The following is a 26,160-nucleotide window of genomic DNA, read 5'->3' as shown; positions in this document are numbered from 1 at the left end:
GGCTTGGCAAATAAGCACAACCCAGGCTTCATCCCTTTCAGTTTCATGTTAAACAGCAGGAGCGAGTTTCAAAAGTTCACAACGAAAAACGCAATGTTAGCAGCAGGAAGTCATGTTATTAACCCAACCCTTGTGGGGTATATAGAGTACAGTAGACTTTCTCTCAGTTCTGTAAGTAAAACCTACCTCACGGATGTCGGGATTCCTCCAAATTTCTTTGTTTTGTGTTATAAACAGGTATTAGCGACTTTAAAAAGCTAATCATACGTGTTTGTGGTTTATAATATTTTTACTTCTGGTGGAGGCCATTGGGCCGTTGCTGCCACGAAAATGCCATGATAAGCCATTCATAAACGTTGACTCGACGTTTGCTCAAGGAGGAAAAAACCCTTGGGGAGGTGGGACATTATTGGTATTAATATTGCTTTGTAATAACATTATTATGCTATTATCGTTGGTTTTGTTATTAGAAGCGGCCTTGGAAAAACGCCACGATAAAGCTAACTTGACATGGATATGCAATCCCATTGACGGCAATGGTGGGGAAAACCTGCTCGGGGGAGAAACCCCCTTGGGGAGGGTGGCAAATGAATGCATGACAACCTTCATTGTGTTACCCTTCGTCTCCTGTTAAGTTTGGTTGAGATTGGATAAGTAATGACGGAATGTATCGCAGTCAAAAAAAAAGAAAAAAAAAAAAAAAAAAAAGAGACAGACTCCAAATTGCAAATTTTAGTATGATCACCTTATTGTCTGCCGTTGTCCTATTGTCACGGTCAAAAATTTGGTCCCAGTTCACAAAGCATTTGATGGAAGAGGATCTGATAATTTAAGGGAATATAATTTTTTTCCCACAACAACCAGACAGATCAAGTAAAATGACCAGTATTTTTTAACTTCATTTACACTATTGTTCACAAAAGAACCATTCAACCAAATGTTAGCATTTATGGTGTTGGAAATAAAATAAAATTGAAAAAAGAAATCCTCAAGATTCCCTTTCCCATAATTATATTTGTAGATTTTATATCAAAATCTTTTCTTAGTTTTTGCTCAGCAAGACTCATGTGTGACAGATAATTATGAGGATAACATTAATGGTAAGCTTGTCTCCAATCTCAATATATTTTCCTGCAGGTGTTACACAGGAAGTATAGTTATTCTTGAAACATCAGCTGCAACTCATTACCCAACATGCGCAGCGCAAAGCGAGGTTAAGCAATTTATTCACCCTGTCTGCCTGTCGGTGCATGATCGAAGAACTACTTCATTTCAATTGAATTTTACATTTTGAACATGGCAGAACATGAACCTGCAGTTCAGAAGTACTTTGGCTCTGAATCTCATTCCGAGCACACATTCACAGAGGAGTGACATAATTGTTTTCGTCCGTCCGTCTGCCTGTCTGTCTAACAAAATGGAAAATCATTTCAAACAGGAAACCTACCGTTTTTCAAAGGGGGAACGAGAGGGAGGGGTGAGGTCATAGAGGGCAAAATAAGCACACATAACCAATTTAACATGTCAAATGAGGTGGTGTAAAAGAGGTAAAGTTTCGATTCATCCGTTTTTTTTTTCTACAGCCTTTAAAACTTTTATTTATTGTAATTGAACTATACATTTGTAAACTGTAGAACACAAGTCGCCTTGTTTGCACCTCTAGAAATCTTCAGTTTAGCAGTACTGTACTTGGCTAAGAATGTACACTGTCTCAACCCAATCAAATTTGCCATACGCAGGTGGGGGGGAACTTTTAGGTTCTTCTTCTTCCAATAAACTTTTTTTTTTCCAAAAAAGCTCCATGTCCTTTTTCTCAAAACTGCACAGGGTAAATGTGTTTTGTGAGCGCTCTAGTTTCCTACCTGTGGTTAAGACAGATAAACTTTTAGTTGACCAAATGCATGGTTTCCTCTGCTTAATAGCTTACTTTTTTGGAAAATAAATCACGGGATATTTAATGCAGTAAGCTCTCCAACAACGTCGTTAATGTGTCCCTAAAAAGTGCGACGTTGTAGGAAACAACATTGTTGGAAACGCATTTTCCCATTTAAATGAATATAAATAACCAAAAGTTATTCATATTAATAATAACCGAAATAACTGTGTCCCAAGTCAAAAGTTGTTTGCACTAAAAAATCACCTTTAAAAAGTGTAAAAAAAACATTTTGTGCATTTACATTCAATAACATCATAATCTATAAAATACCTAACAAACCAAAAAAAAAAAAAGTAAAAGTGGTGTGCAAAAGGCAATGGGGCAGCACGTGTGCGAAATTGGTGTGGGAACCGTGGCACGGTCTGTGACCAGACATGGTTAAAGGAAATCCCTCATAGCGGAACCACTTCCAAAGTCGCGGGGGTAGTCTGTCGGTGAGTGATGTCTTGTCTTTGGAGTTTCTGCAGCGTGAGAAATGGTCATGGCAGACACAGAGGGATTTCCCGCAACGCCAGTGCACATTTGTCCACATTAAAATCAAAATTAAAACAAGACATTATGGAGATTTGCTTCCCTGCCTTTTTCTTTTCATGAGAAATTTCGACGTCACTCGTGACATGTATTTAATGTGTCTCAAGTGATGGCGCAATCGCACATGGGGACGTGAAATCAAAGGTGTGCAAGGGCAGATGACAAATATAAAAGGAAGAGAGTGAAAGGACGGAGACGCAAGTTGCATGAAATAATGAATGACGAAAACGAATGGTGTGGTGTTGTCAAAGACTCTGGGATGAAGGGTTGGTGTTGTGCTGTGTGTGCGTGATATAGCCTGACTGGAGCCTGGGCAACAAGGAGCGGTGTCTCTCAGCTGTGTACACACTGGGTCTAACGGCATCTGCAATGTGGGAGGCACTCTGAGGGAAGCTAGATGGCTGCAACTGCCCTTTTCAGGGCGGTTTTGCGAGTGTGTTTTGAAGTCGACACGACGAGGCATTCAGGCGTCCCACAGGCTCAGGCATCCAGGCTATCATAGCCAAATGCCTCATCATCTAACTAGTGACGCATGAATGAACGAACGAGAATGGATGAACACTTTATTTCATGCGTGTTTCTGTTTGTGTTTTATGTGTTGGCTCTTACACGAGCCTAGACTTTATGTACAAAAAAATAATCTATTTTTAAGATGAGAAAGTGGCTTTAATCAGGTGCATTTCGATTCACTTTCAAGACCAAATAACTCAAGAAGCACATTCATGAGAGTCTATCTGATCAGTCTGAGATGCATCTGGTATTACGATTTGAAGCTTTTGTTATTGAACATTAAACTATTATTTTAGGGTGCCGCCTTTTCTTTCAAACACTTGCACTATATACCTGGACTGTCCTCTTCTGCTTATTACCCTCGCCAGAGGAGAGGGGGTGTGTGTGTGTGTGTGTGCGTGTGTGTGTGTGTGTGTGTGTGTGTGTGTGTGTGTGTGTGTGTGTGTGTGTGTGTGTGTGCGCTCTCTCTCTCTCTCTCACATATACTTGCCTGCAGGTCACAATTTTAAACCGATCTTCATGAAACTTCACCAAATGGTAGAGTTCATGGTCCGACAAAATCCTATATATTTGTGGTCAAAAGGTCAACATTGGCCAAAGGTCAACCACTGTTTTCGAATTTCTAAAATCCTCAATTTTCATCCGATTGACTTAAACTTTGAAGACTATTTGCATATCAGGTCACTGAATAAAAACACTAATTATTTTTTAGTTCAAAAGGATGCTCCACTGAGTGCCATTCTACTTTGTTCTATTTTGCCAAGTGTCGCTCCATGAGTGATTTTTCATTTGTTTGTCTGTTTGTTTGGCTAACCCCCGCTCTAGCAGGGAAAATGGCCTTAAAATGCATGCTATGTGTGTTGTCTGTTTGTTTGTCTGTCCGCACAGAATAAATATGAAATTTTCTCTGTAAAAGTTGGTCTGATTGACGAAATTTTCAAAGGTGCAACTCCTATGGTGAAAAACCGAAAATGCTTGCACCTCTATATCTCCGAAAGCACTGCATAGAAAAAAATCGAGACATGGCTCATTGTAAAGAACTCTCCATGTGCAATAACATATGTTAATGATGATGTCATAGGTGCCTCCGTTATGACGTCATAATTCGACACGTACAAAACTTCATCCTATAAAGATGAAATTTCTTGAGCGTCATGTAGGCATAAATTTGTGGACAAAAAAAAACCGATGACGTCATCGGTCACGTGGTTCGGCCGCCATATTTGTTTTACAACAAAAGCCTTAAAAACCACTGAAAACACGTCCTGGTGAGTCTGCAATCTCTGATTGCTCCTTGTTGTTTTTGACAATCGCCAAAATCAACATAGGATGTTGAATCAACTGTCTTCCATGGATACGTAGATTAGTTAAGAGCCGGATTCTGGATCCGCAAACCTTTCCACATTCTTGGCAGCAGTTGGGAAAAAGAGATTCTTTATTTCAGACTTGAGTGATTCTATCTTCTTGCATATTTCCCCATGGCACAAGTGCTGTTGCTCAAAGTATTCAACTCCTTGTCTTGGAATTCAGGGCTGTCTGCACTTGCTACGTTCTAGTGTTTACATTGCATTTCTTGAGGATGGCTAAAAGTCTTTAAATTTCAAATATTAAAGCATCCAGATTTCGTTATTACCCTCTCCATAGGAGAAGGAGAGGGTATTGCATTTGAGTCCGTTTGTTTGTTTGTCCGTCCGCCCGTCTGTCTCTGTTTGTTTGTTTGTCCGCACAGAATAAATATGATTTTCTCTGCAACCGTTGGTCCGATTGACAGGAAATTTTCACCATAGGTGCAACTCCACCTATATAATTTTTTTAATGACAAGTATGATGTCATAGGTCACGTGGTACGGGCACAATCTTGAAAAAGCCGAAAATTTTTGCAGCTCTACATCTCCAAAAGCGCTGCATAGAAAAAAATTGACATGGCTCATTGTAAATAAGCATTCTGAGTATTGCGCTGCAATACATGTCCCCTACCGGCAGTCTGTCGTCCGGAAAACTGTTGGGGGAAATTACCAAAGTTCAAAGTGCCATAACTTTGTCAAAAATGATCGAAAATTCGTGAAGTTCGAACGTGATCTGTAACTTATCAAAAGGAAACCATGTACCAAGTTTGAAATCATTAGCATTAAGAGTTTAGAAAAAAAGTCCGGAAAACTGTTCTTTGCGTGACAGACGGACAGACTGACTGACAAACGGAGGGATGGAGTGCAAACCTATAGTCCCCTCCGGTGTACACCGGTATGGGACTAATGTTACGGATCCCGGATTTAGGTGAATTACTATTCATGTCATTGCTTATTAATGTTTATTCTATTAAAGGTTGTTGTGGTTAAATGGTTAGAGAGGCTCCGGATAACAGGAGACCGGAAACGGGATAGTGAACCGGAAGAAGAAAAACAAGACACGAGGTCCGGGAGAAGCGGCGATCTTCTTCTTCCTCGCCCAGCTCCGACGCGAGCGGTGTCGATATTGAGCAGCGTGGGGGACGCTGCGTTTGAAAGCCCGTCTGGCGAAAGGAGTTACCTGCGCGGGGTAATTACCGATTACACGTCAAGTTGCCGTGGGTTCGTGCACGGAACCAAGCGTCCGGCACAGTTCGCCTCAACGTCTACAAGGACGCGTACGGGTCGCACCTTGGGCCTCGCGCGCTTTGCAAGCCGCGCTTTGCTTTGCCCGCTTTGCTTTGCAAGGAGGTGTGCGCTGCAGCAGCTGTTCCCGGTACGCGACGTGCACGTTTGGAACACGTCAGCCAGGGGTTCGTTCAACCGCCCGTGTGCGGAGAAGTCGACCTTCACCTTGGTCTGGAGGGGCCCAGAGACATTGTGAGGGACAGTGACCATTGAGGGGTCGTGAGTGGGGAAAGGGGTGAAAAATTTGAGATGGCCATCTTAGTAAGATTGTTGATTGCTGATGATGGAGGGAGAATATATTATTAAGTAATCCGGATCCTTGGTGTGGGGTTTCTTATTGACTTGAATTATTGTGTCTTTCATATTGATTGCGCTACGAAAGCGTATAAATCAGATATCTTTCTGGCGGGGTCCTCCCACGGTCCGGGGGTCACCAAGACCAGGTAGTTACCGGGAGGACCACGTAACACTAATAACTGTCCATCGGGAATAAAATATGTTAATGTCATAGGTGCCTCCATGACATCATAATTCGACAAGTACAAAACCTCATCCGATCAAGATGAAATTTCTTGAGCGTCATCTCGGGATAAATTGGTGGAGAAAAAAAAGGACTTAATCGATCACGTGGTTCGGCCGCCCTCTTGGAAAAACCTAAAAACTTTGCACCTCTATATCTCTGAAAGCGCTGCATAGAAAAAATTGAGACATGGCTCATTGTAAAGAACTCTCCATGTGGAATAACGACATTGGATTTAAGGAAAATATTTTTTAAATTATTTCGCTGAACCCACTTAGGCTATAGAAGCGAAACTTAGCAAACATCATCTAATCCCATTGCAGCATATAGTGTGAAAATGATGTCATCGGTCACATGGTTTGGCAGTTAGAAAAACAAACCTTATTCAATCAACTTGAAGCTTCAGACACCTTATCCCCTATCCAATTACAGCCAGTGTAAATTTATCATGTCATCGGTCATGCGGTTTTTGCCAGCCATATTAGTTTATAAACAGATACTTTGAGTCGCAATGATAGCTTCAGATGTTTCAGAGATATAGTTATTTAATATTTTCCTTTAGAGTTTAAACTAATGGTGCTGCCACACAACGTTTTTACTTATTTGATAAATAAACTTTACAATTTATTCTTCTCCAGAATGGCTTAATAGATAGATGTGAAACTTCACACACATGATAAACGAGTCTTTGGGAATATAGTTTGCTAATGTAATTGTCATAGGTTGCACGATCTGGCAGCCATTTAAAATATATATTTTGAATCTGGGTTTTTTTAATCTGAAAATTTTAAATCCAGTTTTGAATTGAGTTTTATAAAAAGGAAGTCAGGGGGCCATATCAAAGCGGGGTTGTATAAAAGCGGGACGTTTTGGTACTACCCGGTCATCATTGCAAGCACTTACAAAGTGGCAGTGCTAGTATAAATTATTATAAACAGCCCTTTTCCTTTTCAAATGTGTACCATGTATTAGCCTGCATGCAGGAAGCAAAAAGCAGTGTTAAGCGATCGGTCATGTACGTACATGTCTGCATTTTTAAAATTCATTTTCTCAGCCACTTTTGGTCCAATTGACAGACTTTCTCCATAGTATGTGTCCACTCATGCATAAAAATTGAGTGATAATTAAAACGTGATAGGTCACGTGGTACGGGCAACCTATTGGAATAAACCAAAAAAATTGTACCTCTATATTTCCGAAATCGCACCATGGGAAATAATGAGGCATGAAGACATGAAGCCTAAGGCCTATACGTACTGTGTCGTTGGAAGACCCATAACACCCATGCTTTCGATATTTGATGGTCATTTTAACAATTGGTTTGTGTTTCACACAATGAAATTTACGGAAAGGTAGAGCATGGCAATTGTGATATATGACAGGTTCGACAATATTTTTTGCCTGAATGGCATAGCAATCAAAATGGCGGTGTGTGGAGTCAGCCATTGTACGCCATAATGACATCACAGACGTAATCACATCACATCACCCCTCTCATGTGACCAGATCCTCAGCTGATTGGTGTACGTTCACGAGGGACTAACATACATACATACATACACTGTTCTAGACGGCTTTGCCATATGGGCTACGCCGTAAAAAAAAAAACCTTAAAAAAATAAAATAAAAAACCCAGAAGAGTTGGCTCACACCAGGTCCTTCTCAAGACTGTGTGGGGTAAGTATTCTTGGAATACCATAGAGTTGAAATTAATGTAACTATTGAGCTCCAAGACTTGTACAAGTCTGGTGTTCAGATCTGACATGATGGATACAATCGAACCATTTTTGTCCTGCACTATTGTCTCATAAGAAAAATGGTGTTGGCTTTCAAGGAAGCCATCATGAATATGTACAATAACCCACACATTGCACTTACTTTTGCTGGTCTGTTGGGTTTTGGATTATTGTTTTTTCACCGTCAATGACGTGTTGCTTCAACTGATGCGAAAGCATGCCTAAAAATAAAGAAAACATTATTTGTTAAAATCTATAGCAAAACCTATAGCCATATCAATTTAGCAAACCATGTGCCTCGATGAATGACCAAAAAGAAAGGAAAACAAGAAAATAAGAACTTTACCTTCAATAGGAGTACAATTGAAAGCACTTCCAATTTTGTTCCATGTCTGCGTGACACTTGTGTTCTGTGGCAAGAAAAAGGGCCAAGCATGTCTAAACACTAATGGTGAGTGGCGTATTACCACATTAACAAGTTCCCCCTGCTTATGTGACTATTTTTTTTTGATTAAAAATAAAAATTGCACGCACACACACCTGTATAGAAAGACCGCTCGAAGGAAGTGGCATATATAAACAGGTGGCCTTTCTGTACAGGTTTGTGGTTATCTTATCTTAAATCTTGCAAGTGATTCTTCACCATTGAGACCATTGCGATTGGACTTCGATTTTCTTAGTGCCATGAAAAAAGTTCGGTACATCCTGAAGGTTGTGGTCAAGTTTCATCAAAATAATGTGTGTAGTTTGAGAGGAAAAAGCAAATTCCTATTTTGGGGGTTCAAACATGGAACCATCTTTGACCCCTGATAGACCTCCTTATACCTCAATTTTTTAAATGCTGTGAACAAACTTGAGTTGCAACATACCAAATATCATTTGTGCCAAGTTTGGTCACAACCCCATCAGCGGTTTCGGAGAATAAGTTGCAAGTGTTTACGGACTGACGGCGCACCATCGCATAAGCTCTCCGGAACTACGTTCCAGGTGAGCTAAAAAGTAAGTCAAGGACATTAATCAACAAGAAAGAATTAGCAATTTAAAAAACAAACAAACTTAGAAACACCAGCTCCCTTCGAGAGCATTGGCGAGTCTTCTCCCCTTACCCTACCCCACATAACAGGGGTGAGAGGGCAGGTGTGGGGTTGAGGAGGGGTGACATCGGACCAGCCCTGTTTTTTCTATGATTTTCAGATGTACATATATACATACATACTATATTAAATAAGGCAATGATGTGCACCAGGATGCAAGATTAAACAAGATAATTACTTAGAACATGCTACTCAATTTCAATGCCCCTCCTCTCCTCCAAAATACCCCGATGTATGCACATGGTGGATGGCTTCCAAATAACTACCAGTTTTAAAGTACCAGTAAATGTCATTCAAGCAGGTCAGACATGGGCCGAAAAAAATGGGAATGGGAGGGGGGGTGGAAGATGGGGGAGGGGGGGGGGGGAAATCCGAGATGGTGGTTTAGGTTTAGTACTGCTAAAGCCCCTGTCACACCTTGACGATTTAGCCAGCGTATGCCGACGTATCAAAATTGAGTGCTGGTGTGTCATACGCTGGCATACGTCGACAAATTTTGTGCATGCACGAAATTTGTCGACGAGCTCGGCGTACTACGACGTATGCCAGCGTGCTTCAGTGTGCTCTTAACGTAGCCAAATTTTTCATACGTCGGCATACGCTGGCTAAAACGTCAAGGTGTGACAGCGGCTTAAAGTTTTAACACCTTGACCTTTACCTTGGGGGATATGATGTGAATTACGCGTAAAGGTGTCTTGCTCGAGACTATCTAGAAAAGGCAATTTCGTTCTGATTGGGCAAACCTTAGTCGCGCCAGGGTGAAAAATGTGAAATGTCTATAACTAGATCATGACCTTAAGATTAGGTCAAGGTCGAAAAATCGTCAACCACATAGATTTTTCATTCACATTATTGATGCAAAAAATTTCATTCTGAAAGTCCCAGCTGGCTCCGAGATACAGCTCGGAAATTGGCAGAAACGAGAACAACACTCTTCAATGTCGCAACATCCACCTATATGCCTCCACCCATATTATGACATATTTCTACATACGTACAAAGTTTGATTTAAATCCCTACAGCTGTTCATAAGCATCACATTTTTACCTGACATGAATGCTGACCTTTGATGCCGAAATATAATCTGTTCATTTTTTCATCATAATATATACTTTTACTAAGTATTTGACTTTACCAAGTCAAAATCCAACCCCTGGTTCACAAGTTAGCGTAGTGACAATTTTTACCGAACGGGACTTCTGAACTTTGCCCCCCCTTCTCCCCCCCCCTCCAGCTTCATGGAGATTGCCCCCCCCCCCAGCTTTACGGAGATTGCCCTCCCCCCCAGCTTCACGGAGATTGCCCTCCCCCCCAGCTTCACGGAGATTGCCCTCCCCCCAGCTTCACGGAGATTGCCCTCCCCCCAGCTTCGCGGAGATTGCCCTCCCCCCAGCTTCGCGGAGATTGCCCTCCCCCCAGCTTCACGGAGATTGCCATTTCCCTTTAGCTTCACAGAGATTGCCCTCCCCCAAGCTTCACGGAGATTGCCCTCCCCCCAGCTTCACAGACAATGCCCTCCCCCAAGCTTCACGGAGATTGCCCTCCCCCCAGCTTCACGGAGATTGCCCTCCCCCCAGCTTTACGGAGATTGCCCTGCCCCCAGCTTCATGGAGATTGCCCTCCCTTTAGCTTCACGGAGATTGCCCTCCCTTTAGCTTCACGGAGATTGCCCTCCCTTCAGCTTCACGGAGATTGCCCTCCCCCCAGCTTCACGGAGATTGCCCTCCCCCCAGCTTCACGGAGATTGCCCTCCCCCAGCTTCATGGAGATTGCCCTCCCTTTAGCTTCACGGAGATTGCCCTCCATTTAGCTTCACGGAGATTGCCCTCCCTTTAGCTTCACGGAGATTGCCCTCCATTTAGCTTCACGGAGATTGCCCTCCCTTTAGCTTCACGGAGATTGCCCTCCCCCCAGCTTCATGGAGATTGCCCTCCCCCCAGCTTCACGGAGATTGCCCTCCCCCCAGCTTCACTGAGATTGCCCTCCCCCCAGCTTCACGGAGATTGCCCTCCCCCCAGCTTCACGGAGATTGCCCTCCCCCCAGCTTCACGGAGATTTCCCTCCCCCCAGCTTCACGGAGATTGCCCTCCCTTTAGCTTCACGGAGATTGCCCTCCCCCCAGCTTCACGGAGATTGCCCTCCCTTCAGCTTCACGGATTGCCCTCCCCCCAGCTTCATGGAGACTGCCCTCCCTTTAGCTTCACGGAGATTGCCCTCCCCCCGGCTTCATGGAGACTGCCCTCCCTTTAGGTTCACGGAGATTGCTCTCCCCCTCTGGCCTGTCTGCCCCGCCTCACATCTTGCTCAGCTTGACACTGTGGAAACCTTCAAAAGCTCTTCGTAACATTAAAAAGTGCTTCAAAAATGTATTTTCTAATGCCTGACACTGCTTATTACCCCGTCACACTTATTATTTTCTAATGCCTGACAACCAATTCATTCATTCTTCTTCTTCATCAAAATATTTTCTTTTTCACAAGGCTCCTGTCCACCTACAAGGCCTTCATCTGCAGCTTGATGGAGTACTGCTCTCCCCTTTGGGCTGGATCTCCCATCTCATGTCTTGCTCAGCTTGATGCTGTGGAAACCAAGGCTTTCAAGATCATTGGAATCTTCCGCAATGAAGCCGAGTGTACGGGCTTACAACTTCGCGATCACAGACATGTCGGTGGTCTCTGTTTTCTACCGCCTCCTTTCTGGTCTTGCCTTGCTCCCTGAATCAGGATCACTGCTCACCTCTGCTCATTTATTCCTCTTTTTCCCCGCCTGTGGAACCACCTTTCCATACCCTCAGCCTCATTCCTCCCTCCAGGTCTTCAAGACAGCTGTTGCCTGCCGTCTCACATCGTCCCCAATCCAAAACAATGATCTTTTCTACCCTCTTAACCCCACCCAAATCCCTCTTAATTTTCCAGGTTATCTTCCTTGGAGTTTCCCTTCGCAATGCATGCGTGTTTGGTGCCCTGTTTTTGGCTCTTCCATCCTGATCTGTTCAGTGTGCTGGCTCTTTCACAAGCCTCGACTATGAATACAAAAAAAAAAAACTAATCCAAGTTAACAGATAGGTAGATTCTAGCATGGCTGCCTGATGGATAAAAATTTAACATTTTATGAGAAGACCTATAGACAGTGGGGCGATGGCTTATTAATGTCTTGGATAAATATTTTCGTAGTCTCCTCATTGGCATTGGAAATAAACTTTATAAATTGAATTGTCAATAGTTACCAAGGACTATTACCAAGGACCAAGGACTCCACGCATGGCTGGCGGACTTCCTCTCTGGTCGTAGTCAACGTGTGGCCCTGAATGGGTTTCTCTCATCTCCTCTTCCTGTTCAGGCTGGAGTTCCCCAAGGTAGTGTTCTGGGCCTGGTAACTGGTGTTGTGTTTACCCTGGTGTTGGGCTAGCGGCTAGGGTGCCGGCTTAGGATCCTCGGATCCTGGGTTCGAATCCCGGTCGATCGCTGAATTAACGCCAGGGGGGTTGACTCAGCCTGTCATCCTTCCGAGGTCGGCTAATTGAGTACCAGTTCACTGGTAATTCCCTGTTTGTCGTTAAACAAACAGGGAATCTCGCGAGATCTCGCGAGATCTTGGAGACGGCGGCAGGGATTTTCGAAGCTCCACACGGTCTCCACGTTTTTCGAAGTTAAGTCTGTTCACAATTGTATTTTGTCGAAACTGTATTTATCTTTCGGTGTGTGAAGTTATTGTGTGCAACTTTGGTTGTTTCTCGGTGTTTATCTTTCATAAATTGATCGTCTGTTTGCCGTGTCGCGAGCAAGGCCTTGTACAGTGTGCACTGTACAACCTTGAGGCTTTGTTTTTCTCTCAGTGGTCCGTCGTTTGTGATCCAATAACTTTCGTTCTCTGTATTCCCAGTCTTTTCACCCATAGCCTACTTCCTTGTGTAAATCTCAACTCAAAAAAAAAAAAAAAAAAAAACATTTCCTTCTCTGTTCTCATTCGTTTATTCATTCTTATTCGTTCGTTCGTTCTTCGACCACGTGTTTCTCCCCCATTTCCCCAGATAGTTTTCACTCATTAACCTTCAATGTTTACACTTTCCCCTCAAGTTATGTATTCCGTCATATTTTATAACACCTTTTTCTTCTTCTTCTTTAAAAGGCTGCTTTCGACTTGCTCACCAAATCAATTCATCCCCAAAAAAATATCCATCTCCTATAGTGCCTTTTTTCTACATGCCCTAAACTCTCCTGCACTCCATCCTCCATCCAGCGTCCTTAAACGTATTTTTAACTCGAAGGTCACAAGAAACTCATTTTGCAATAAATGTTCGTTTCCCATAAATCGTACACTTTCAAAAATCCAATCTCACCCCTCCCCTCCAAATCTTCCCCATAACCCCTCCCCTCCAAATCTTCCCCATCACCCCTCCCCTCCAAATCTTCCCCATCACCCATCCCTTTCAAATCTCCCCCCTTGCCCCCTCCCTCCTAAACTACCCCCTCACCCCTCCCCGCCAAGACGCCCCCTCGCCCCTCCCCTCCTAGACTCCTGCCTCACCCCTCCCCTCCAAATCTCCCCCATATCCCATCCCTTTCAAATCCCTCCCCTTGTCCCTTCCCTCCCAAACTCCCCCCTCACCCCTCCCCTTCAAATCTCCCCACCCTCATTGCTTCTCAATTTCCCCCCGCTCACTCCCCCTCCTCAAAGCGTCCTCCCCGCTTCTTCCCCCTTCAAACTCTCACCTCCATCTCCCCCAACCTTCTGCCTCGCTCTTCCCCCTCCTCAAATAACACCTCATTGTGGCTCACCCAATCACCATCAAACCTTTTGTCCGCCCCATCCTTCCCTTTCTCCGAGCTATTCTGAAATCTCTGACACACCTTCAACAGCTCTCCCTACCTCTTCCACCTCTTACCCTACCCCTCCTCCCCCCTGTTCTGTATCTGATGCTCCCCCTTCCTCTTCATTAACGGTATGGACCTCAAACATCCGGGGCCTTCGTTCAAACTTAACCGATCTCTCCATACAGGTTGCTTCTGTCAAACCAGACGTGATCTGCTTAACAGAAACTTTCCTCCTTTATGATGTCTCTGATTCCATAGTATCTCTCCCGGGCTACTCCCTCCTCCGGTATGATAGACCTGAGCCTCGTCCTGGAGGCGGGGTTGCTATCTTTATCAAAAACTCTCTTCCTCACTCGCCCTGCACTGCACTCTCTCCACCTCACCCCCAGGAATACCTCTGGCTACGGCTTCCCCTTCGCTCCCACCTCTTGTTCATATGTGTGTTGTACCGTCCACCAAACAGTGATGACTCCATCTACATCTCGCTGTCTGATGATATGGACCAACTTCTATCTACTCATCCCAACTCTCTCTTCCTCATATGTGGTGATTTCAACTGTCATCATGCCAGTTGGCTGGGTGTGGGTACCTCTCTCACCAGCCATGGCTCCTCAGCAAAGGACTTCTGCGACTCACTGGGACTGACACAATCTGTCAATTTCCCGACCCGGATCTCAGTCAACGGAACATCTTCTCTTCTGGACTTGGTTATGACTAACTTCCCTGAAAATGTCTGCTGCTCTTCTTCTGCTCCGATCGGAACATCTGATCATGTCCTTGTTAAAGTGGACATCTCTCTGACCATCCTCAGGGAGCCTGCTCAGCGTCGACGAGTCTGGCATTTCACTCAGGCCAACTGGCACGGTCTTCAAGCAGCCATCAATCATCTGGACTGGTCTCCCATCTCTACCACCTCTGACATCAACTCATCCTGGGAATTCTTCCAAAGTAAATTGCTCTCTCTCATGCACAGATTTATCCCATCTCGTCTTCAGTTGTCATACCCTTCCTCCCGTCCATGGTACACGGAATCTTGTGGTGAGGCTGTTGCCCAGAAACAACTTGCCTTCGTCTCCTGGAAAGCAAATCCAACGGAAGGAAATCTCATTTCCTTTCACAAAGCCCGAAACAAGTGTGTGTCCACCCTCAGGAGAGCCAGGAAACAATATCTCTCTGTTCAAGACCGAACTCTCTTATCTGTCTCCCTCTTCCAAATCCTGGTGGCGTCTGGTCAAATCCGTTTCTGGTGTTTGTTCCCCCTCCATCCCCTCCCTTACCTCAAACGGCTACACAGCTGACTCCGCACGTGAAAAAGCTGAATGCCTCAACTCTGTGTTTGCCTCTAAATCTTGTGTCCCAAACCCATCCCTCTCTGTACCCACCATACCCAGTCGTACCCTGCTGCTCCTGGACTCCGTGTCCTTTCCTCCTGACAAGGTGGAAAAGTTTCTGTCAACCCTCGACTCTGATTCTGCAACTGGACCCGACGGCATCAGCCCACGGGTCCTAAAATCCTGCTCTGCTGCTCTATCTCACCCTCTCTCTGTTCTCTTCACCCTCTCTTTTGCTCAAGGTCAACTGCCATCTGCTTGGAAATCAGCCAACATCACCGCTTTGCACAAAAAAGGTGCAAAAACAGATCCTAGCAACTACAGACCAATCAGCCTTCTCCCAATTATCAGCAAAGTCATGGAATCCATCATTGCTTCTGATATGAAATCTTTCCTCTTCTCCAATGGCTTGATCTCTGATCATCAATTTGGTTTCAGACCAGGTCACTCTACTCTGGACATGCTGCTTCTGCTGTCTCAACAATGGATGGAGGTCCTCAATGCCAAACAGGAAATTAGAGCTGTCTCCCTCGACATATCACGTGCCTTCGACACGGTCTGGCACCCCGCTCTGCTCACCAAACTCTCCTCCTTTGGTATCCATGGAAATCTCCACGCATGGCTGGCGGACTTCCTCTCTAGTCGTCGTCAACGTGTGGCCCTGAATGGGTTTCTCTCATCTCCTCTTCCTGTTCAGGCTGGAGTTCCCCAAGGCAGTGTTCTGGGCCCCGTGCTTTTTCTGGTCTTCATCAATGATCTCTCTGACTCTCTCGAAAATCCTCTCTATCTCTTTGCTGATGACTCCACTCTCTGCCGTTCCATTCCTCTTCCCTCAGATCGGCAGTCTGCTGCCTCCTCACTCTCTGAAGACCTGGACAAAATCACAGACTGGTCAAACAAGTGGAACATGTCTTTCAATCCTGACAAATCTCACACTCTTACTATGTCTCTCCGAAAAGATCGACTGGACAACCCTCCCATCTACTTTCTCAACAATCCTCTCCAAGAAGTTCTGTCGCTCAAGATTTTGGGTCTCACTATCTGCCATGATCTTTCTTGGGAAAACCACATTTCCAAGCTGGCCTCCAAAGCCAGTCGCCGACTGGGCATCCTCCGTCGTGCGAAGTCCTTCCTCGGCACACCTGAGCTCCTCACCACATACAAGGCTTTCATCCGCAGCTCAATGGAATACTGTTCTCCCCTATGGGCCGGTGCTCCTGCCTCACACCTAGCTCGGCTTCACGCTGTTGAAACCAAAGCTTTCAGAATTATTGGAATCTCCCGCGATGAAGCTATCTCTGAGGGCCTTTCACTCACTCACCGCAGGCAGGTAGGTGGTCTTTCTGTCTTCTACCGACTCCTCTCCGGCCTTGCACCCCCAGCTCTCTCTGTGCTCTGTCCCCCAAATATTCCTACAGGTCGCACAAGATCTGCCAGCAACCTTCTGATGGTTAAACTGCCGAAATCTCGGCTCTCCGCTCACCTTCACTCTTTCATTCCTCTTTTCTCCCGCCTCTGGAACAAACTCCCTCACTCCCTTCAATCCCACTCCTCCCTCCAGGTCTTTAAAACAGCTGTTCACCACCATCTCTTATCTTCCCCCATCCAAAACCTTGATCTTTTCTACCCCCGCTAATTCACCCCAGATCCACCTTGTTTGAAATTCCAACTTCTTTCCTGGAAGTCCTGGCAGTGTCCATATGTTTTATACCTCTCCCACTGCCCCCTTCCCACGCCCCCCCCCCCCCAAAGCCCTCGCCCTCTCTCAGATCTCTCGATGTCTCCATGTCTCTCGGTCCCTGCTCTCAAATGTTGTGTTTGTGTCCTTCCCCCTCTCTCCCCATCTTGTCTACCGCTCCCTATGTTATATGTTTTATGTGTCGGTTTGTCTTTCTGTGTGATTAATGTTCGCTCTTTCACGAGCCTCGATATTGTATACAAAAAAAAAAAAAAAAAAAAAAAAAAAAAAAAGGCGGCAAAAAGGGTTGGCGTCAGGAAGGGCATCCCGCCGTAAAACATTGCTTCAAATAGGGGACCGAAAAACAACAACAACCACGGTTCCCGAAAAAAGGCCAACCCCCGCTTTGCGGGGAAAAATGGCCTCTAAAGGTGGGTTAAAGGTGGGTTTACCAAGGAAGAAAATGCATTGTTCCCTATTTTTTTAGTGCACATTAATTATATAATCTATTAATTAGTCAAATTGGCAATATATTTTTTTTCTTGCACTATTAAAGTATTTACAAAGGGATGTAGTTTATTAGAAATGAAAATATAAACATAAATTTAATTATAAACCATAAAATTGCCAATTTGAATGGAAAAATAGTGATTTTGAATGTTCCATTGTTGCCAATTTGATGATTTAGTGCTATTCACATTAAGAAATATAGCTGTGAATGAACTATATCTCGCACTGTGACAAAAATGGGCTCAAAGTTTGTATTTTTTTTTGCTCTTTCTGCTCATGTATGTATGATGTTTATGACTAAGTTATTTCACCAAACCACTAATACGTGGGGTTCGTCCTGGATGGGTTAACCTAACCAAAGATTATTATGATTTTGTAATGGACAGTTCATGAAAACGCATTCAGATCATTAAACCCAATCAAAAATCTGCACAAAAAAGCTACATAACTTGTCTGATCATGTTATTACCAATTTATTTAGTAAAATATACTAGGTGAAATTGCCTTGTCATATATAGAGTAGCATACACTTTATGTTTGTATTATATTATTTTATACTTGAGCACCTTACTTGCGAACTTACAGGTCCTCTCCATATTCCTAATCATCACCTTCACCATTGTCGGGGTCTTCTGTCTCTTCAATGTCTGTTGGGAGCTGAATGTTCTCACATTTCTTGCACTGGCACAGATCTGTACATCTCAGTCCAAGAGAGATACAGCATGACTCATCAGCATTTGGAGGTTTACACTTTGATCCCCGACATCTGCAGAATGCAAGTTCTAGAACACTTTCAGGAGCTGGAGCTAGGTCCATCCAGTCAATTGTGAGCTCATTGCCATCCATCTTCCAACCATTGCCTGCAGGAGATGGCAGATCCTGGTGTTGCACCAGGCTTTTCTTGTAGATGCTGGCTTGATAGTTAGCTCTCTGGATGTGCTTTTTGAGGGAGTCCTTGTTTGGGGGCATGACACTTTCAGTTCTGGTTGCTGTCTTCAACATGAGATATCTCACTTCATTTACTGAAGTAATTTCCTTCTGCCCATACAGTAGGCATACAAACTCTTCCAGACGACTGACCATCTCTTCAGATATGTCATAAGATGTACCAAGTTCCTTGAATGACTCTATAAGGGTGGGATTCTTCTGCAGTAGTTTAAAGGCTCTTTGTTTCCCCTTTCCATAAAAGGAACTGACCGAATCACAACCGGTGAAACAGTGGAATCCTTTTAGAGCTTCCGTCAGTTCATCTCCCAACTCCTGCTGAACAGCACCGACATCAATTGTGCGCGCACTGTGTCCTCTCTACCAGTATAAAAGTACAGCGGTGAACTGATTTGATTAGTAAGTCCCAAGGCGATCACAAATACATCTGTATCTGGGCTCCTGATGATAACTGGTGGGCTGTTACTTGTAGCAGCTATGTACTTGGCGTGTAATAGCATGCGAGTATCTGCTTCCTCGTGATCACAGGATAATTCTTCTATTGCTTCAAACTTGACAGTTCCATCTGTGTCTGTACAAATTGAATGACATTTGTCTTCATGGGCTACAACCAAGTGAATTCCTTTGAGCTGGTCTGCCTTGCATCTCTTCCATTCTGCCACAAGGAATTTCACCAGCTGATGCTTGTTGCATACAAGGATGTTGCAAGGTGTGTTGTTGCAAGGATGCTGCCATGAAAATGCATACCGACCAAGCCTACCGAGTAAGCCTACCGAGTAAGTATAAAAAAGTATTGTTGTTATAATTAATTCTCAGACAGAACATGCACAATTGAACGCTTAGCTTACTTCTATAAACACAAAGTCGTCTCCGTGCGCTAGCACAGAGACGAAGCTGGATCCATATCAATATGATGGTAATTTATGCCACACGGTGGATTTTGAATCTTTTAATATCCTTTTAAATACGTTTCTATGAATATCGATTATATTTCATAAAAACATGATTAGCTTGAATATGACAAATGGTGGTGGAGTGGTCTACTGCAGCGACTGCCTCCGTCATGCTCGTTACGAAATGTTAGATCATCACTCTTTGTTCGGGAAACATAATTTACATTGGTAAACAGAGCTGACCGCACCCATGGCAAATAAATGTAAAATGTAAAATGTCACTTTTTCACTTCAAAATCTGTGATCGAAGTTGTCAATGTCGCCTTTCTAAGCCAAATTTTCTAGGCTTTCATAATCACTAGATCACATCTAAATTAGTAAATATAATACCCACGAAGCTCACCTTTGATTAGTTCTGTAGGACAGTCATTTGTGGGCTTTCTTCTCTTTCTTTGGGCTTGTTCTATCTTAGATTTATCGGTGAATTTCTGATAGCATCGCCGATGGAATCGAGCATTATGAGGCTTCGGATCACTCGTACTCGTAGCTGTCATACTGGTAATGGGTAGATCTAATTGCACACAGTCCGAGCTACCGCCGATGGAACTTATGAAATCGGTGGCGATTTTGGCCTTTTTTCCATCAGAACTCTTCCAAACCTGAGCACATTCCAATGCTCTGGACCAAGTTATATTGGTAAATGGTTTCAGAACGGCTTCATTTACTGATGAAAAGTGAATGAAACATCTGTTTTTATCAGCTACCACGGCTTTTGCGGAAGTGGCGTCGTCCGCCATGTTGTTAAGTATTCTTCAGTCGCGAACGAGGATGCTATAACTGCTTTGTGATTGGTTCATTTCGTCGATGCAGGGTTATTTATAGCCAATTTTAACAGATATTCCGAGACCAAATAAAGCTTTTATTTTATTGATTTTCAAGAAGAGACGGGATGTTTATTGAGAGAACAAAACGATTTTGCGATTATTATATTTTTTCATACATTTGACAGAGGTTTTTGGCCTCTGCCAATGAGGGGACTACGAAATAACATCTTAAATGGGCTTGCCCCACAGTCTACTAGGTGTGTTGGCTGTTTTATGAAGAGGGGAAAGGTATATTTTGTTCGCTGTACCGAAGGCCGAACAATAACGAGAGAGAGAGAGAGAGAGAGAATTGCTATGCAATACATGTACATGCTCCTCCTCAAACCCCGGTCACGGTGTACCTCCGAGCCCCGAAGGGAGTCACGGCAGAAAGATGTGCTATTATGTGTGTGTGTCCCAATGACCAATGGCAGAACCACACCAAGCAATTGATACAAAAACCAAGTATTGTATTCAAACTCACACAATAATAACACAACGCAAGTACAAGGAAACTCACTTGCACAGCAAACACACACCATACAAGTCCTATGATGGTACCACCAATATATTCCTGAATCAATAACTCACAGTACTCCAACGTGAGTGACCTGTAACATCCCCCAAAGTCACAGTGCCACGACACAAGGCCAAAGTCGATCCCCGCTCCGGTGATCACAAGAAAAGGTCGTACTGAAACCTGAACCCAGGACGGCTGACAGTCGACGCTGCAGAAGAGCCACTTGGTGAGTGGTCGGGCTGACATCGGTCCGGTAATAGTTCACCCAAAAGGTGATTGGGAATTCACACCTTCCGTTCACCAGACAATGAAGCTGACATGAATGATCAGCGGTTCCCAAGCTGAGATCGCTCCGGGGAAAATCCACAACACACATGGGGAACCAGGCGAATGGCTGGTGTGAGGTGAAATGGCAGACTGCCCGGTAATGGAGGCATACCTGCTCTCCAGCGACGATTCACTTTCAGAACCAAAACCCATCACGCAGGTTTATTTACCACAGCAATAACGACAGTCACGAGAATCCCTTTCCCGGAGAAACAAATGTCCACAAGGTCTGCTCGACACCACGAAGCAGATAGGCCTTTCTTCCCCGATCTCACTCGATCCTCTCGCCCGCCTCTTCTTCTTCTTCTTCCGGTTTCTCTCTCACCCATTTCGTTTTTCTTCTGAGATACTATTTTTACCTTTGAAGACAGTTATCTCCATTTCACACTGAAACTGTAACAATAATAGCACATGAAACTAAAAATGCTTCAAGTAGATGAAAACCACAAAGACGGAAGTGACGAATCCATAACAATGTCCCATACCGGTGTCGGGGTTTGTTGTCCGCTGTTCAATAAGGACGTAGGACAAACGCCTTGAGAATATGAGCCGCTTTTATTACGGAGCTCTTACAACACGTGCGGGAGATTAGGAGGGCACGAAACTGGCCGTCCTTTCTCGAAATATATTTCCCAGTGAGCTTCATTTATAAGCAGGCAAGAACAATAGTGTAAGTGTTTTTCCTCCCAGAGTATGCCACTCATCCATAGTGCCACGCATACAATCTTGAAGGTCAGATTCCAACACGGATTGGCCTGTTCTCCTGAAAAACCCACAATGTGTTTTAAAATCTTCAGACAAGCAGAGAGAAACACAGACCAGCTTTGTGGTCAGAACAACAAATGCAAGAGAAAAAGATCACAGAGCGTGACATATGCATCTTTAGCAGACTAATGAGAAAAGGTTTGATAAAGCAACCATCAGCTCCCACACCGGTCCCAATGAATGTTCTTGTTCCAAGAATTCAGCAATTGTGAGCCATAAACAGTAGGACAAATCGTTTTAGCCTTTAGGTATGCAAAGCTACAAAATAAGTTGCAGTTTCTATAACTTATCATAATAAAGCCATGTACCAAGTTTAAGTTGAATACATGTTAAAAGGTTAGGGGAAAAAGTTTGGAAAACCACAGGTGGGATGAACAGACAGATGGAGAGCAAACCTTTAGTCCCCTCAAGTGAAAGTGGTAGGGGACCAATAAGCAAAACCATCAACAGAAGTAGAATTCAGAACCCTCTGTTCGTTACAATAGCTTGGCTGTTCATCAATGGTAGCTCACAGCAGAATCTAAATGCCGAATCGGCAGAATTAAAAAAACCGTGCGAGCTTCTTTCATATTGAGCAGGAGGAAAGGGATCATGTAAAAGATCAAGTCCTGTTTAATGCCTTTTCATGTGCTTACACTGGTTGGCTAACGAAGAGGTGGGCAACAAAAGACTGTCGTCACGTCTAAATAATCGGCAGAAAACAGGTTTTCATGATATGAGACACTTTGTACACCACTCCACCAGGTCAATACAGGAAATATTTCTAGCTATTGGCCAGACAATTCGAGCAGAAGTTGTTAGATCAGTTCAAAAGTCTGTCCTTTGGACTGTTAGCTGATGATGTGTCAGACATAGCTGTTAGACAGCAACTGCTGTTTCTTCAACCAGCATGATGTATTGTACATGCACATAAGCTATAGCCATGTTTTTGCTTCGTCACATAACCAGCTTTTGGATTTTTCGAAGCATCGAGCAATCAGGCCAGCTTTCTGTGCCTATACACCTCCTGCATTTTATCATTATTATTTTGGAGGCGAAGGCTGTGCTTATAAAGGGCGTTTCCCTAAAGAATGCCTTTTTTCCCCGAAACGAATCATCCGGTTGGGAAAAAAGAGATTCTTTAGGGAAACACCCGTTACACATTCCCGCAGTTTTTTTTGCTTTTATTCTGGAAGCGAACAAGTCTGTGCTTATAACACCATATGTTTGTGCATTTCACATTAACGCCTAAAGCAAATCAAAGAAATACCGCCTGACTTTTGACCTGTTAATGTTTAGAATCCCGTTTTGACCCGTTCCTGTTTCCCATTTTGATCGTGGTAATGGAAAGTATCTGTTTATCTTTAACATTATCACACTCTTTAAAGATAAATTTGAATGCCAATTGGTCAGAAAATGTCAAAGGAATTCCTCATTTTGCAAAATCCTTTTGCATGGATACAAAATGAGGGGAACCATTTACTTGCTTAATACGTAAAATTATTCAGATTACTGAATATTACTTTTATGATTATTTACTGAGTATGATTACTGAATATGAGTATGAATTTTATACCCATTTTTAAAAATTGATTTAAAAGAAGGTTAGCACAAGTCAAACAAATTCAGAGGTTTGAAAAGCCTAACTGTTTTATTTTTGTCTGGACAGAAAAAAAAAAAGTGATGCTGTACATTTTTATAAATTCTTATCTGAACAATACAGGTTAACACTTCTCTTCTGTGATTTTACAGACCACCTCAGAAAAGGAAGAAGCAACAATGCAAAGAGAAACACGTAAGAGAAACGCGTAAAGTATTTGTTCAGAGTAAAGAGAAACACAACTTCCGTTTCCGGTCTTGCTGGCGAGGGTTCGTTTATTCTCAGCTCTCCATGCTATCCATCGAAATCGAAGTTAAGTAATTGTTCCCATTTGTATTTTCGTTATAACTATTTATTTTATGGTGTATATATTGTCTCCCGACGAAGATTTTCGGTGCAAATCTTTCATACCTGTATTGAAAATCGTGTTAATTCGGGTCGTGTTTTGAGGCCTTGTAGTTGTACAGTGAACACTGTACAACCTTGAGGCTTTGTTTTTCTCTCAGCGGTCCGCGTTTTTGTGATCCAATAACTTTCGTTCTGTTTTCCCAATCGTTTCACCCCATAGCCCTCTTCCTTGTGTAAATCACAACTCAAAAAAATCCAAAAAAAAAACATTTCCTTCTCTGTTCTCATTCGTTTATTCATTCTTACTCGTTCGTTCGTTCTTCGACCACGTGTTTCTCCCCCATTTCCCCAGATAGATTGTCAAGTTTCAACTCGTTATTTTATCGTCCATGCGTTATTGTTTTGATTATAGTTACTTTTGGTTTGAATTTCCTGTAACTTGTAATTATTTAATCGTGTTCTGCTCCTCGTGTGCGGCCTTGTAGTTGTACCCCCGTCGGTGTTTGTTATCTTAATCGTGTTTTGCTTTGCTCTTAGTTTTTTTTCCCTTCTACCCCGAACATAATACTCTGTCTAACGTTCTAAATCCCCACCTCCCCCCCCCCACCCCCAAAAACCAAACAAACAAACAAAAAACCAAAAACATTTATTTTCCTTTCTCCACGTGTACTGTTGACTCATCCTGTATTTTCTGTCCAGGTGTGCTGTTCGCCCCGCCCCCATTAACTCCTTGCCATCCACCGTTTGCCCTTCACGTGACTCGTGGTGGTCCCTCTCGGCTCTCCCCCCATTGGTATTTTTGTGCACATAAGATTGTTCACGGTTCTGTTTAAATATTATTTAAATATGTATAACCTTTCCCCTTCAGTGTTTTACTCAGTGGTATTTTACAACACGCTGTTTTTCTTCCTATTTAAAAGGCTTTTCTCAATTTCCTCTCCAACTCATTCCACCTCAAAAAAAAGAAATTCAATATCTTATACGTCTCCCTCACTACATGGTCTAAATTCACATTCATTCCATCCCTCCTCCATCATTCTGAACCGAATTGCTAACTTGAAAATCACAACAAACCCAATTTGTTTTCAATGTTCGTCTTTCATTAATCATCCACTTTCTAAACTCCCCTCTTGCCCCTCCCATCCAAATCCCTCCCCTTGCACCTACACTCCTAAACTCCCCCCTTGCCCCGCCACTCTTAAACTCCCCCCCTACCCCTCCACTCCTGAACTCCCCCCTTGCCCTTCCACTCCTGAACTCCCCCCTTGCCCTTCCCTTCCTAAACTCCCTCCTCACTCCTCCCCTTCAAAACTCCCCCCCAACCCCTCCCATTCAAATCTCCCCCCATACCATTCCTCTCCAATTCTCCCTCCTCTCCCCTCCTCCTCAAAGCTGCCTCCTCCCCACTTCGTCTCCCTTCTATCTCATACCTCCACCCCCCCCCAACCTTCTTCTTTCCTCTGCCCCCCCTCAAACAACCCCTCACTGTGCCTCATCCCTTCACCTTCAAACCTTTCATCCTCCTCATCCTTCCCTTTCTTGGAACTCTTCTGCAATCGCTGACACACTAACAACTGCTCTCCCTACCTCCCCCTCTCATCCTTCATCTTACCCTTCTCCTCCCCTCCCCTGTCCTGTACCCGATGCTCCCCCTCTCTCTTCATTAACGGTATGGACCTCAAACATCCGGGGCCTTCGCTCAAACCTGACTGATCTCTCCATACAGGTTGCTTCTGACAATCCAGACTTGATCTGCTTAACAGAGACTTTCCTCCTTCAAGATGTCTCCGATTCCTTAATATCTCTTCCTGGTTACTCCCTCCTCCGGTATGATAGACCTGAGCCTCGGCCTGGTGGTGGGGTGGCTATCTTTATCAAAAACTCTCTTCCTCACTCTCCTTGCACTGCCCTCTCTCCTCCTCACCCCCAGGAGTACCTCTGGCTACGGCTTCCTCTCCGCTCCCACCTTTTGTTCATATGTGTTCTGTACCGTCCCCCAAACAGTGATGACTCCATCTACATTTCACTGTCTGACAACATGGACCAACTTCTATCCACTCATCCCAACTCTCTCTTCCTCATATGTGGTGACTTCAATTGTCATAATGCCACCTGGTTGGGTGTGGGTTCCTCTCTCACCAGTCATGGCACCTCAGCAAAGGACTTCTGTGACTCACTGGGATTGACACAATCTGTCAATTTCCCGACCCGGATCTCAGCCAATGGAGTATCTTCTCTTCTCGACTTGGTTATGACTAACTTCCCTGCTAATGTCTGCTGCTCTTCTTCTGCTCCAATCGGTTCTTCTGATCATGTGCTTGTCAAAGTGGACATCTCTCTGGCCATTCTCAGAGAGCCTCCTCAGCGTCGACGAGTCTGGCATTTCACTCAGGCCGACTGGGACGGTCTTCAAGCAGCCATCAATCGTCTGGATTGGTCTCCCATCTCCACTGCCTCTGACATCAATTCTTCCTGGGAATTCTTCCAAAGCAAACTGATCTCTCTCATGCATAGATTTATCCCATCTCGCCTTCAGTTGTCTTACCCTTCCTCCCGTCCATGGTACACTGAATCTTGTGGTGAGGCAGTTGCCCTGAAACAACTTGCCTTTGCCTCTTGGAAGGCTA

At 43.9% G+C, this 26,160-nt stretch overlaps 1 protein-coding gene across 1 annotated transcript in view; it reads right to left on the bottom strand.

The window, feature by feature from the left end:
• PA2G4 (proliferation-associated 2G4) overlaps positions 1-26,160 on the bottom strand; it is a 98,294-nt gene that overhangs the window by 26,745 nt on the left and 45,389 nt on the right. The window contains exons 6-7 of the mRNA XM_068121157.2: positions 8,213-8,276; positions 8,009-8,087 (exon numbers count right to left, since the gene is read on the bottom strand). Coding sequence (XP_067977258.1) covers positions 8,009-8,087; positions 8,213-8,276 — 143 coding nt within the window. The remainder of the gene's footprint in view (positions 1-8,008; positions 8,088-8,212; positions 8,277-26,160) is intronic.

The sequence above is a fragment of the Myxine glutinosa genome, chromosome 6, assembly GCF_964187855.1.
Source record: "Myxine glutinosa chromosome 6, kmMyxGlut1.1, whole genome shotgun sequence".
NCBI classification, from domain to species: domain Eukaryota; kingdom Metazoa; phylum Chordata; class Myxini; order Myxiniformes; family Myxinidae; genus Myxine; species Myxine glutinosa.
The sequence above is the reverse complement of the archived record's forward strand: the minus strand, read 5'-3'. Positions and strand labels throughout refer to the sequence as shown.